This window comes from Salvelinus alpinus, chromosome 4, assembly GCF_045679555.1.
Source record: "Salvelinus alpinus chromosome 4, SLU_Salpinus.1, whole genome shotgun sequence".
In the NCBI taxonomy this organism is placed as follows: Eukaryota; Metazoa; Chordata; class Actinopteri; order Salmoniformes; family Salmonidae; genus Salvelinus; species Salvelinus alpinus.
The window spans coordinates 94775261-94787969 of NC_092089.1; the positions used below are offsets into that span (position 1 = coordinate 94775261).

At 42.5% G+C, this 12709-nt stretch overlaps 3 protein-coding genes across 4 annotated transcripts in view; 2 read left to right on the top strand and 1 right to left on the bottom strand.

The window, feature by feature from the left end:
- Positions 1–2470, bottom strand: part of LOC139574740 (serine/threonine-protein phosphatase 2A 55 kDa regulatory subunit B beta isoform-like) — a 69703-nt gene extending 67233 nt beyond the window's left edge. The window contains exon 1 of the mRNA XM_071399588.1: positions 2294–2470. Within this exon, the coding sequence (XP_071255689.1) occupies positions 2294–2372 (79 nt within the window). The 5' untranslated portion in view covers positions 2373–2470. The remainder of the gene's footprint in view (positions 1–2293) is intronic.
- Positions 2471–4076: 1606 nt separating this feature from the next.
- Positions 4077–7223, top strand: LOC139574741 (large ribosomal subunit protein uL24). Of its 2 annotated transcripts, none has more exons than XM_071399590.1 (4): positions 4077–4303; positions 5187–5362; positions 5576–5716; positions 7058–7223. In XM_071399590.1, the coding sequence occupies exons 2-4, from the start codon at positions 5195–5197 to the stop codon at positions 7184–7186; spliced, it is 438 nt and encodes a 145-aa protein (XP_071255691.1). In that variant the 5' UTR covers positions 4077–4303; positions 5187–5194; the 3' UTR covers positions 7187–7223. The 2 variants fall into 2 exon arrangements, with proteins under 2 accessions (XP_071255691.1, XP_071255692.1); XM_071399591.1 differs by having other exon boundaries at positions 4261–4397.
- A 1641-nt stretch (positions 7224–8864) lies between these two features.
- On the top strand, positions 8865–12184 carry LOC139574700 (V-type proton ATPase subunit e 1-like). Its single transcript, XM_071399514.1, has 4 exons — positions 8865–9094; positions 9516–9563; positions 10732–10865; positions 11954–12184. Exons 1-3 carry the CDS (start codon positions 8946–8948, stop codon positions 10823–10825), a joined length of 291 nt encoding a protein of 96 aa, XP_071255615.1. The 5' UTR covers positions 8865–8945; the 3' UTR covers positions 10826–10865; positions 11954–12184.
- Positions 12185–12709: the final 525 nt, after the last annotated feature.

The following is a 12709-nucleotide window of genomic DNA, read 5'->3' on the forward strand; positions in this document are numbered from 1 at the left end:
ATCATTTTTAGCCAGATCCTAATTGGTATGTTGAATTTTATGTTCCTTTTGATGGGATAGAAGGCCTCTCAGATCGTTCACAGCTTTGTGGAAGTTACCTGTAGCGCTGATAGGCCGAGGTATGTATCGTTTTTTGTGTGCTCTAGGGCAACGGTGGCAGACTGTCTCTCTCTATCTCTCTCTCACACTCCCTCTCTCTCGCAATCTCTTTCGCTCTCTCTCTGTCTCTCTTTCTCTCACATTTCTCTCACCCAGAGCTCATACACTGTTGTCTAGGATAGAGAGAGAGAGAGAGAGAGAGAGAGAGAGAGAGAGAGAGAGAGAGAGAGAGAGAGAGAGAGAGAGAGAGAGAGAGAGAGAGAGAGAGAGAGAGAGAGAGAGAGAGAGAGAGAGAGAGAGAGAGAGAGAGAGAGAGAGAGAGAGAATACATGACCGCTGTGACTGACCCAGAATTAAGGAAAGTTTTGACTATGTACAGACTCAGTGAGCATAGCCTTGCTACTGAGAAAGGCCGCCATAGGCAGACCTGGCTCTCAAGAGAAGACAGGCTATATGCACACTGCCCACAAAATGAGGTGGAAACTGAGCTGCACTTCCTAACCTCCTGCCAAATGTATGACCATATTAGAGACACATATTTCCCTCAGATTACACAGACCCACAAAAAACAAATAAATTTTTTATAAACTCCCATATCTATTGGGTGAAATACCACAGTGTGCCATCACAGCAGCACGATTTGTGACCTGTTGCCACAAGAAAAGGGCAACCTGTGAAGAACAAACACCATTGTAAATACAACCCATATTTATGTTTATTTATTTTCCCTTTTGTACTTTAACTATTTGCTCATCGTTACAACACTGTATATATACATAATACGACATTTGAAATGTCTTTATTCTTTTGGAACTTTTCTGAGTGTAATGTTTACTGTTCATTTTTTATTGGTTATTTCACTTCTGTTTATTATTTATTTCACTTGCTTTGGCAATGTAAACATATGTTTCCCATGCCAATAAAGCCCCTTGAACTGAATTGAGAGAGAGCGAGAGAGGGAGAGAGAGAGGGAGCGAGAGAGAGCAAGAGAGAAAGAGAGAGAGAGAGAGAGAGAGAGAGAGAGAGAGAGAGAGAGAGAGAGAGAGAGAGAGAGAGAGAGAGAGAGAGAGAGAGAGAGAGAGAGAGAGAGAGAATACATGACCGCTGTAAATATCCAAAATAAGCTTTGGCAATATGTACATTGTTACGTCATGCCAATAAAGCGAGTTGAATTGAATTGAATTGACAGAGCGAGGTAGAGAGACAGCGAGAGAGAGAGAGAGAGAGAGAGAGAGAGAGAGAGAGAGAGAGAGAGAGAGAGAGAGAGAGGAGGGGGGGAGAGACAGAGAGAGAGGAGGGGGAAGTACACATAGTGACCAGGTCTAATGAGCACTAGAGTGGGAATAATGTGTAGGCTACATATTACCACAAACAAGGAAATCAAGTCAGTGAGTATTAAGTCAGTAATTTTGCTCACTTTGCTTTGTAGTGCCCTGAAGTACTCCAACACACACGTACACACAAACACACACACGGCCACATGCCCTCTGTAACAATCAACTGCTTCAGTGCTCTGTCTGCTCTCCCTATCTGCCCTGGTCACAGAACAGCCCCTCTGCTCTGCCTTAGGAAGCACATGGAATGTGGCATACCCCTGTATAATACCAGACAAATTGACAAGAGAACATTGAAACAGAGACGTCACACTGTTCTAATGAAATGGAGGCCTTTTAGGTGTAGTAGTGCTGTTTACCAAGAAGATCTCAGAATGATCAGTCTTCTCAGAATGATCAGGCTTCTCAGAATGATCAGGCTTCTCAGAATGATCAGTCTTCTCAGAATGGATTGGTGTCACAGTTGTGCAGATCAGTTCTAAACTTTTATCCACTTATCAGCACAACCAGAGTGAAATCACATGTCAATTACTTTCCCATACTTCAGCTTTGATTTTAGTTTGACATTAGAATAGCCAAACTTTTGTATTCATAAGTGTTGTCAGTTGTCCTACTTTTACTAGGCTATGTCATGCTACAGGATAAAACTACAGACAGGACACAGACCCTATATGACAGCTCACATTGACAGCTCACACAGTTCAGTTCAGGAGAACAGATAAAGCATACAGGCCTACATGCAGTGTAGTTCACCAAATGGTCAACATATAACGATATCTATATTAGACATCTAAACTCCCCTCTACTATCAACCACAATACACACACTGCTCCTGAGAGCCCCGGTGAGTCTCTACCTACCTTCGGTGTGGCATGTGGAAGACAGGATGGTGGTGGGAGGGCGGAAGAGGTACGGTAGATAACGTGACAAACATTTCATCTTCTTCTCCGTTTAGCAGAAGGCAGTGCTCCAGTGTTCACTCCACATCCGCACTGCCGCGAGAGAGACCAGAGATCGGAGAGGGAGGAAACGAGCTGGAACTGCTCGTTCTATGACCGCATCACTTTCACCCAGACAGACAGCAAGATCCGAGCATGGTCCGTTAACCGGTTATAACAGCGCGCGGCGGAGAAGTGTGGTGTCCATGACAACGCGCCTTTTGCTTCCGCGTTTAGACATTTTCATCTGCATGGTGTAATTTCATCCCGATTCTCGCTGGCAGGCCAGTACAGGAGGTTGTGCGCCTCTTTTCCCGGATATCTGACAGGAGTGGGTAGGGAGGGGCTGGAGGGGTACGGGGTAGTGTGTGGCGGAGTTGGAAATTGCCTTGTCTTGGCGTGATTCAAAATGAACCTTTACCCCCCCCTATTCTTAAATAACCTAGATAATTAGATACTTTAGAGAGCAAAGTAAAGCGAAGTAGCCTAGATCATTTCATAATTTAGAGAGCGAAGTGAAGGGGAAATTCCGCACCTCTTTGAGGACAGAGGTTGATCAAAATAGCCTAACATATATAGTTAAAAGTAAAGCCACCGTGTTTCAGCTCTTGGCCTTAATGAGTTTTAGGCTAGGCTACAGAAGAAAATATATGAATCATGTTTTCAATAAACTGACAAATAGCCTAGATGATGATGGTGATAAATCCTTGCCAAGCAAGCCTCAATAAACAGGCTACAAAGTAGTTTGTATTAGGTCTCTGGATGTTTAGCCGACTAATTGATGATCAGGGTGAGCCAGTGAAGATGGAAACTCCTGACAGGTCCACGAGGTCCGAGGGAATTACATCATGGTTTATGGCGACATCTCTTGGTCAACATCCATATTGCTAATATTCTACAATAGCATACTTCCATAGAACACTTTCTGTGTTTACAAAAATTCACGGACGAGGGCGATGCGCGCAAATTGGTGGCAGAACAAGGGGGAGTTCTTATAGAACACCAGCAAAAAAAAACTATATTTACATGTTGCTTATGAATGCATTTCAGACTACTTTTAGATTAGATATAATGTGTGTGTCATCATCACAAATCAACTGCATTATACTTAAAAAAACACTTCAACTTCAACCAGTAAAATGCCTCTTTGGCTAGCTTTTGCTACAGCCTAAATCAATGAGTGTTAGCATTCTAGCTAACAACTGCTGCATCCAAAATAGTTATTTTGCAAAGATCACAACCAAATATAATCTTAGCTACTGTTCAAGATATAATCAAAACATAATTGTAAGCCTATGAGAACGCAGTATCATCTGGATATGTGTGCAACAAAAGTTCAACATTCCCCTTCTGCTACCATTTCTGTCAAGCCGTCTACACATACAGTTTGATGCATAGGTTCAGTGGTGGAAAAAGTATTCAATTTTCATACTTCTCATGCAATTCTCTTTAAAAGTAAAGATACCATAATAGAAAATGACTCAAGTAAAAGTGAAAGCCACTCAGTAAAATAGTACTTGAGTAAAAGTCTAAAAGTACTTGGTTTTAAATATACTTAAGAATCAAAAGAAAATGTAATTGCTAAAATATACTTAAGTATCAAAAATACAAGTATAAATCATTTCAAATGTCTTATATTAAGCAAACCAGACGGCACCGTTTTCTTGTTTTTTTATTTATTTACGGAGAGCCAGGTGCACACTCCAACAATCAGACATAATTTACAAATGAAGCATGTGTGTTTAGTGAGTCTGCCAGATCAGAGGGAGTAGGGATGACCAGGGATGTTCTCTTGATAAGTGCGTGAATTTGACAATTTTCCTGTCCTGCTAACTGTGAGAGTACTTCTCGCGGGATTCGTGTGTGAACTAATCGGAGCGGAAGTACAATGAAGGTCTCTTTTCCGCCGGCCACAGAGGAGTTATCGGCAGGGTAAGAATTCCTGGTTGACAGTTTCACCAACGTAATCAACATCCATCCTATGTTATACACTTTTGTACATCCCCAAAAGTACATGTGAAGTCAGGTACCCCTGTTATTACTCTATAGTGGTCAGTATTGGAGACAAATTGTATATTAATAGCTATATCAAACGTCCCGTAATCTGCATACCTCAACCTGTGAGGGCAAGCTACCAACTCTAGAAAATGGCAGACAGGCTGGGAATTCAACTGAGCACGAACGTTAATTACACATGTTCGCATAGTGTTTCGTTCAGAGAAAACCCTAGTATTGATGTGTATTTTGTCTTTCGCTAACACTGAAGTCAACTGCGCTCGACAATCATCTAACATGGCTACCTAGCTATGTTGCTAATGCTAGCTGTGTGTACCCATGTCATGTTGAATGCATGGAGATGACGCGTGCGTAGCAGATCATAGATCTGTGTGTAAACTTCTAGTTAGTGGTCTCGGTGATTGTCCCTGGATTATTCATGGATTGTTCAATCTTAGTTCTGCTGTTTGTTGGGCGGACACCCTGAAGTCTAACTAACGTTAGCTGTTGTAGCTAGGTATTGACATGAGATCCAGAAAATGACTGTCTAGCTAGCGTTACCCATCTATGTAGCTAACTAGCTTCACCTTACTAACATTTTGCAGCTTGAGGTGCTCGCTTATAAGGCTAGCAAACAAACGTTACCTTTTAGGTGGGAAATCTCTTGGCTCTGTCACTTTGTTGTACATAAACTATGCTGTGGTGTTAGTTTGTTACTTGTAACAAACACATAGCCTAAACGACAAATGATTGACATGTATCAAGTTGTCAGTCAATGCTAACCCTCTAATCTGATTGTTGGCAATTGTTTGCCCTGCAGCCATCAACATGAAGCTGAATCCATTTGTGACATCCTCGCGGCGTAAGAACCGCAAGAGGCACTTCAATGCCCCCTCACACATCCGGAGGAAGATCATGTCCTCCCCCCTCTCCAAGGAGCTCCGTCAGAAGTACAATGCGAGGTCCATGCCCATCCGCAAGGACGACGAGGTCCAGGTAACTACCCCCAGAACCACGCGTTTCAACAGACTATACGAATTCTGAGATTGCCTTACTAGCTGCTACTAACATGCATGAGGAACTACATAAAATTCCAGCCCTGTAATACAGGCCAGACCCGAAACTAACACCTGATTTCAGACCAATTCAAATTAGCGTTAGGATTTTGTTCACGTGGGTGATGTCGTTTTCCATGTGTGTGCTGTGCAGGTTGTCCGTGGACACTACAAAGGCCAGCAGATTGGCAAGGTAGTGCAGGTCTACAGGAAGAAGTACGTCATCTACATTGAGCGCGTGCAGAGAGAGAAGGCCAACGGAACCACGGTGCACGTCGGCATCCACCCCAGCAAGGTGAGCGTCTACCTGTAGTCACACGCATGTACTTTGTTTGTGTATAGATGTATTATATATGACCTCTACCATGTTGGATAATCATTGTTTTAGTATCTCAACTCAATTTGAGTGGTTCAAAATTTTTAACAAATCGTTATTTTGTATTGTATCATTGTGGAGTGTAAAAAACCCCACATCTAAATAACTACCCTTCTCAGCAGCTACCTGTTGGATTGTTTTAATACATGCAGCTTTTTCAGTGTCCAAGCTCAGTGGTCACCACACTTGTGTCGTGTTCAGTTGGCGCAATTGGGAGATTAAAAAATAAAAAAAATGAACAAAGTTCCATGTTTTTGTTGGACAAGTCTGGGTGACACCTCAGTTTCAAGATGTTTTCTCCCACCGTCTGACATTCTCCAATGTACTTTGAGAAGGAGGAGCGAAATCAAGGAACAATTAATTGAGAAAGGGTTCACATGTTTCGGTAGGGTGCCTGGTGAGGGTAAATTGAGCGAATGTAGATATTTGCCAATCACCACTGGTTTCAGCCTTCGGATGTCATGGCAACGGGTGTTTTTCTGTTACGAAGGAAGATTAGTTGAATGTAGTCAGCCTGACTAAGTCACTGAATGTCTTGACTGGTTTGAACAACATGTAGTAAGACAGGCACCCAATATATGCTGAACTGGGGAGGAAACGTAGACTACATGCTAATGATCCTCTTACTGCATTTACCTGACATGTAGGACATTGTCTAGGCTCAATGTTAAATTGTGAAACTGAAGATAAGGTTTTAGCCTAGGCTCCAGCCAGTCTTGGACATCAGTGATATTAGTAGTTATACATTTGATATGATTCCCCGGGTCTTGTGTAGAATTAGAGGGCTCTTCTCGTTTGTCTAATAGAAAGGCTCTCCATGTTATGTCTGGACATGTATTTGTCATTTCTGATTGGGATTGCATGCTGAGTTGCAGATAAAGTTCACTGTCTTACAGAAACTCACAATTTATCTTCAGAAGCCTGGCTGGCTTCTGATGTAGCTAGACTAGTATTGTGGCTGAGATGTTTCTTCGTGGTATTGTGGCTGATATGTTTCTTCATGGTATAGTTTGACTAGTATTGGGCCTGAGATGTTTCTTCATGGTATAGTTTGACTAGTATTGGGCCTGAGATGTTTCTTCATGGTATAGTTTGACTAGTATTGGGGCTGAGATGTTTCTTCATGGTATTGGGGCTGAGATGTTTCTTCGTGAAGAGGAATTCATTTTGGATTTCACAATCAGTTTTTTTCACCACTGTTTTTATCGAAATCGACCTAGAATCATTCCTCACATCTCTCTTTTCCCTCTTCCCTCCCAGGTTGTGATCACCAGGCTAAAGCTGGACAAGGATCGCAAGAAGATCCTGGAGCGTAAGGCTAAGTCCCGCGCTGACGGAAAGGAGAAGGGCAAATACAAGGAGGAAACCATTGAGAAGATGGCAGAGTGAAAATCTATTGCTTACAATAAACTGCTGTACAAATCAATTTCATTGTCTGTCGTAAATGGAAGTATTACAGTAAAGTACTGCACAGTGGGCAAGCCACACGTATGGGGATGTTCTTGTTGTGCATAGTTATACTCTGGTTTAGCATGGTGGAACCAGCCTGATTGCATGATGGTTCACATTCTTTGTCCACACAATTTTCTTTTCCCATTATGTTTTCATGTACCGAATAAAAATCAAAAGTTCAATGTGTTTCCTTCGCATTTTGAACTCTACGGTTAGTTTTGTCAAACTTGCGTTAAGTAGTAAATGTACCTACTCTGGTCTTGGCACCTGCGCTCTAGCCAACAGCTCGCAGATACGGTGTGGGTAGTCTAGTCTACATAATGAGATTATTATGGATAAGAGCAAGACTGTTTTTTCAAACGGTCAAGCATCGATCATGTCACTAGATTAAGACCATCGATATTTATTGAATAGGAGCATCAATGTCACCGTGCACTTTCACCCTGTGAAGTTCATAATGTATTTAATCTAGACCAATTTTATTTAACTAGGCAAGCCAGTTAAAAAATATTTACATTGGCGGCCTAACCCGGATGACGCTGGGCCAATTGTGCGCCGCCCTATGGGACTCCCAATCACGGCTGGTTGTGATACAGCCTGGAATCGGACCAGTGTCTAGTGACGCCTCTAGCACTGAGATGCAGTGTTTTACCGCTGTGCCACTCGGGAGCATGTGGAGCATGCTTTCCCGAGTTGTAGTGGGAGGACCGTACAACATGCCATCGCTTGACAAGTTTAGTTCGATATGATGGTATATCAATATTTGCGCATGAAAAGGTTTCCACCGCAATTTGTCGCATAACAAATTTTACCGACACGAAAAGACCCCTCCACGTCTGACGAACAAATGATCTGTCGGCATTTATAAGATTGTACCAACACTTCCTGGTTTTAATAAGTTTTGACTTTATTCGCATAAAAAGTGTGGATGGAAACGTGGTTACTGTATGAGTGCTGATTTAGGATCATCAAGTATCCCCTGATATCATGATCTAATCTAAATGTCAAACCGTATCAATTTAGCACTAGACTGTTAATTTAGCACTAAATGGCAGTTTTTTTGCCAATACAAATCCAAGCTTAAGCCAAGGAAAATGTAAAGGTTTGCACGAATGAAATAGTTGGATGGCTTTAGACTTCATGTAATAACGAAGGGAGAATAGAGCTCGTCAGCTTGTAGTCCTAAAAACCGGAAAATATACCTCTGGTTCGTTCAGCCATTCCTATGTGGAAAGAATAGAGTTTTGAGGTTTAGGAGATTTTAAAAGATCAGGTTTAGGAGATCTTGTACTTTTTGTTTCTATGAGGTAATATCAGCCAGTTAACATTACTTTTTAATGAATTATTAAGCCTTTTATGTTCTTTGTGTTTTTTTTATTACGTAAATGCTTCAAAATGCACAAAAAGTTACGTTAGGTGATGACGCCAATCTCATAGAACAAAATGTATAAGACCTCCTAAACCTGTGTTACCACAGACCTTATTTTCGGCGTTTATCCAAAAACCCTACAAAAACAAAATGTTCCCATAGGATCAAGTTTCCTGTATAAAACACTGGTCTAGGATCAGTTTATGAAACACTTTTGGTACCGCTACACGCCCAGTTTACTGTGGCGACATCATGTGATCCATACTTCCTAGTCCGGGGGTCTGGCAACAGTTCGCTATTTCGGCGTTGAGTAGCGTTGCCAAGTGTATGCGTTTACTTTTTCTACTTTTAAAACTATTTCCAAAGCCAGACATGGCGGCGCTTAGTTTTGTAATTCCCATGTCGGTAATGACTCTGTTTTGGGGGATTATTGGTGGAGTTGTGCCGTGGTTTATCCCCAAAGGACCGAACAGAGGGTAAGTAAATTAGCTAGCTAACATGATAGAAAAACACTAACGTTATCTAGCTAACTTACATGTTGCTAACTAGAAAAGTTAGTAGTAAACTCTAGTTTTAACTAGAATAAACTTTAACATTTGACAATGTTTCGAAACTTCTTTGTCCTTGTTGGATAAAAATGTAATGGAATACAGACAAATCAAGATGTCATTTTGGAACTTCCCCAGTCCATGTCAGGTGACTCAAGTTGGCATGATGAAGCCCTATCTACATGAACTAGGTCTAGTAGTACATCTGAGAAATGAGCACTTGTCATAATAAACCATAGGTATGAGTAATGTTTTTTGTAGGGGTACAAATGTATAGCCTAATGTCTTGTTACTGCTTTGTAGTAATGTTTTGGCCCAGTGGAATAATGCCTCTTTCCCCCCTCCACAGAGTGATAGTTACCATGTTGGTGCTAACTGCTGTCTGCTGCTACCTGTTGTAAGTATAGTCCTCACAGGAATGTAGCAGAATATTTCACAGTATCACTGAGGGCTCTTATATTAATTTGGCTCAGTTGGTTGGAACAAGTTGCAGGCGGGCAACATCAGGGGTGTATTCATTACGGAAACCGTTTACCGTTTATGAATCTAACAGAGCAAACGGAACAAAACTGTGTGGGACCTACCTGAATTTGTTGACTAGAAACTGGTAATGATTACACCCCAGTGTTGTGTGTTTGAGTCTGGCATCATGCATAATGTTAGGCCTAGCTAAGTTGCTTTCCATGAAAGTGTGAAACAGGACTATTAGCTTATATTTGGAGATAGTTATGTGCTATGCATATGTCCCACATAGACACAGAGAGAGACCACTTTACCCGTAGGTTATTCTCCATACTCATTGATTGGGCCAACTGCAGCTCGATTTCAATGTCCCAACGTCAATACATAGTGCTTACCAGTCTGTCACAGATGTAGACACGCTCAAAGTTCATCATGGTCGGTTTTGCCGATAGAGAAAATAAGTCTAGGCCTAGAGTACACCTGTTGCTTGTATTGTAGTTAATGACCCCCAGAGTATTGTAGTTAATGACCCCCAGAGTATTGTAGTTAATGACCCCCAGAGTATTGTAGTTAATGACCCCCAGAGTATTGTAGTTAATGACCCCCAGAGTATTGTAGTTAATGACCCCCAGAGTATTGTAGTTAATGACCCCCAGAGTACACCTGTTGCTTGTACGGTAGGTAATGATCCCATTCAATATAACCTGTTAGTCCTGAGATGCCATTTAATTTCATAGTTATTTATTTAGCTTTCAAAGTTGTCAGGCGAGCGGATAACCATGTCGTGTTACTTTGCCATATCTCCACCAGGGGCCAGTGCAGGCCATGTGATGGGGATAGTCTCCACAGCAGCTGAGGGAAGAAACTAGTGTGCTATGTTTCCTCTATTATAGCTGACCCTGCTGTCATGTTCGTCCATTACTATAGGGTAGAACAGGAATGTCTAAAAGTGAAAGACATGCACAAGTATCTTTATTCTTAGATTCTTAGCCTTAGATGCTGTTATTCTTCCTGGGGAGCACAAACAAAGCCATTACACATAACAGAAGCCATGACAGAGATGTGTAGTTGTGTAATCATTAGTATGTGTTGTATGTTTTCAGCTGGCTGATAGCGATCCTGGCCCAGCTCAACCCTCTGTTTGGACCAACTCTAAAGAACGATACCATCTGGTACATGTACTACCACTGGCCCTAGTCAACCAGTCTACCAGTCCTCAACCCCTCTCCTACTACAGGTAAACCCACTGGCCCTAATCTACCAGTCCTCCAACCCCTCTCCTACTACAGGTAAACCCACTGGCCCTAGTCTACCAGTCCTCAACCCCTCTCCTACTACAGGTAACCCACTGGCCCTAGTCAACCAGTCTACCAGTCCTCAACCCCTCTCCTACTACAGGTAAACCCACTGGCCCTAATCTACCAGTCCTCCAACCCCTCTCCTACTACAGGTAAACCCACTGGCCCTAGTCTACCAGTCCTCAACCCCTCTCCTACTACAGGTAAACCCACTGGCCCTAGTCTACCAGTCCTCAACCCCTCTCCTACTACAGGTAACCCACTGGCCCTAGTCTACCAGTCCTCAACCCCTCTCCTACTACAGATAACCCACTGGCCCTAGTCTACCAGTCCTCAACCCCTCTCCTACTACAGGTAACCCACTGGCCCTAGTCTACCAGTCCTCAACCCCTCTCCTACTACAGGTAAACCCACTGGCCCTAGTCTACCAGTCCTCAACCCCTCTCCTACTACAGGTAACCCACTGGCCCTAGTCTACCAGTCCTCAACTCCTTTCCTACTACAGGTAACCCACTGGCCCTAGTCTACCAGTCCTCAACCCCTCTCCTACTACAGGTAACCCACTGGCCCTAGTCTACCAGTCCTCAACCCCTCTCCTACTACAGGTAAACCCACTGGCCCTAGTCTACCAGAGCTCGGCCCCTCTCCTACTACACGTAAACCCACTGGCCCTAGTCTGAGTCTACCAGCCCTCGGCCCCTCCGACTACAGGTAAACCCAGTCAGATACACCTGAGGTCCATATCATCACTCATAAAATAAATTATTTTAAGTCTATACTGCGATTCAGCCTTTTAGCTGCAAATGTGTAGGCCACTAGATTAAATCAATAAATGAAGAAATAAACCGTTCTGTCAATAGCCTGTAGTCGTGGCTTCCTCTTTATCTATTTTAAACTTTACTTATTATGAAAACGTCTCCTTGTCTCCTTTCCTTCATCTGCACTGATCTGAAAGTAACGGCCGACATGAAAAAGCAAGAAAGAATTAACTTTCACGTGAACAATTTTCTCTGTTTGTTCTCTGCAGGGGAGGACCTGACTCACTGCTGTACACCAATGACGCCCTCACTCGATCACCTCCTCACAAAGGGAACTATTCTTGTACAGCTTAAGCCTTAACCCAGCATTTGACACCTGACCTTAGTGAGAGTGGAGAGATGCCTGCAAAGATGATTTGTACAAACGGATCCCCAAAAGGACTTTTCTAGAGAAATCCTCTTTAGTGCTTTAAGAATAAAGTATCAGCCTTTGATTTGTATGTTCTGTGTGATGTGCTGTATGACATGTTGATTCTCTAACATTGATATATGATCTTGTCAAGGCATGTTGCTAGGTAGCCTAGTCCATTTATAGATGCTAACTACCTTTCGCGCTTATTGACGATAGTATCTTCTGGCCATGGGAGTTTTGTTGCTCTAAACGTTAACACGCATCACTTTTATAGGTTAGGGTTCCCACACTGCCATATTTCCATGTTACAGCGTTTTGTTTATGGGAAAAAAGACAGGAAGAGAGAAGAGACTACATGCTAAATTAGCTACCTGTGATTGTGTCTCCAAACACCTGTGTGTAAACGGAAGAAAGACGCCACAAACGTGTCACTGAAAAGTACTGTCAGATGCAACTGTGTTAAATCAGTGCAGTAAGTATATGTTTTGCATTTTTGAAATTATTTTGATGTGGTTTGAAAGTAGAGGGCTTTTCTAGAACCGTACCACAATGGAGAATCGATTCATGTTTAGATGGAGTATTTGGCTGTTTTGGCTGCCAGAGCTAATTCCCC

Excerpts from the sequence above, each read along its gene's own strand:
- LOC139574700 (XM_071399514.1), top strand. The coding sequence starts at position 8,946 with ATGCGTTTACTTTTTCTACTTTTAAAACTATTTCCAAAGCCAGACATG. Across the intron at positions 9,095-9,515 it reads CCCAAAGGACCGAACAGAGG|AGTGATAGTTACCATGTTGG; the intron begins GTAAGTAAATTA and ends CCCCCTCCACAG. Across the intron at positions 9,564-10,731 it reads GCTGTCTGCTGCTACCTGTT|CTGGCTGATAGCGATCCTGG; the intron begins GTAAGTATAGTC and ends GTATGTTTTCAG.
- LOC139574741 (XM_071399590.1), top strand. The coding sequence starts at position 5,195 with ATGAAGCTGAATCCATTTGTGACATCCTCGCGGCGTAAGAACCGCAAG. Across the intron at positions 5,363-5,575 it reads GCAAGGACGACGAGGTCCAG|GTTGTCCGTGGACACTACAA; the intron begins GTAACTACCCCC and ends TGTGCTGTGCAG. Across the intron at positions 5,717-7,057 it reads TCGGCATCCACCCCAGCAAG|GTTGTGATCACCAGGCTAAA; the intron begins GTGAGCGTCTAC and ends CTTCCCTCCCAG.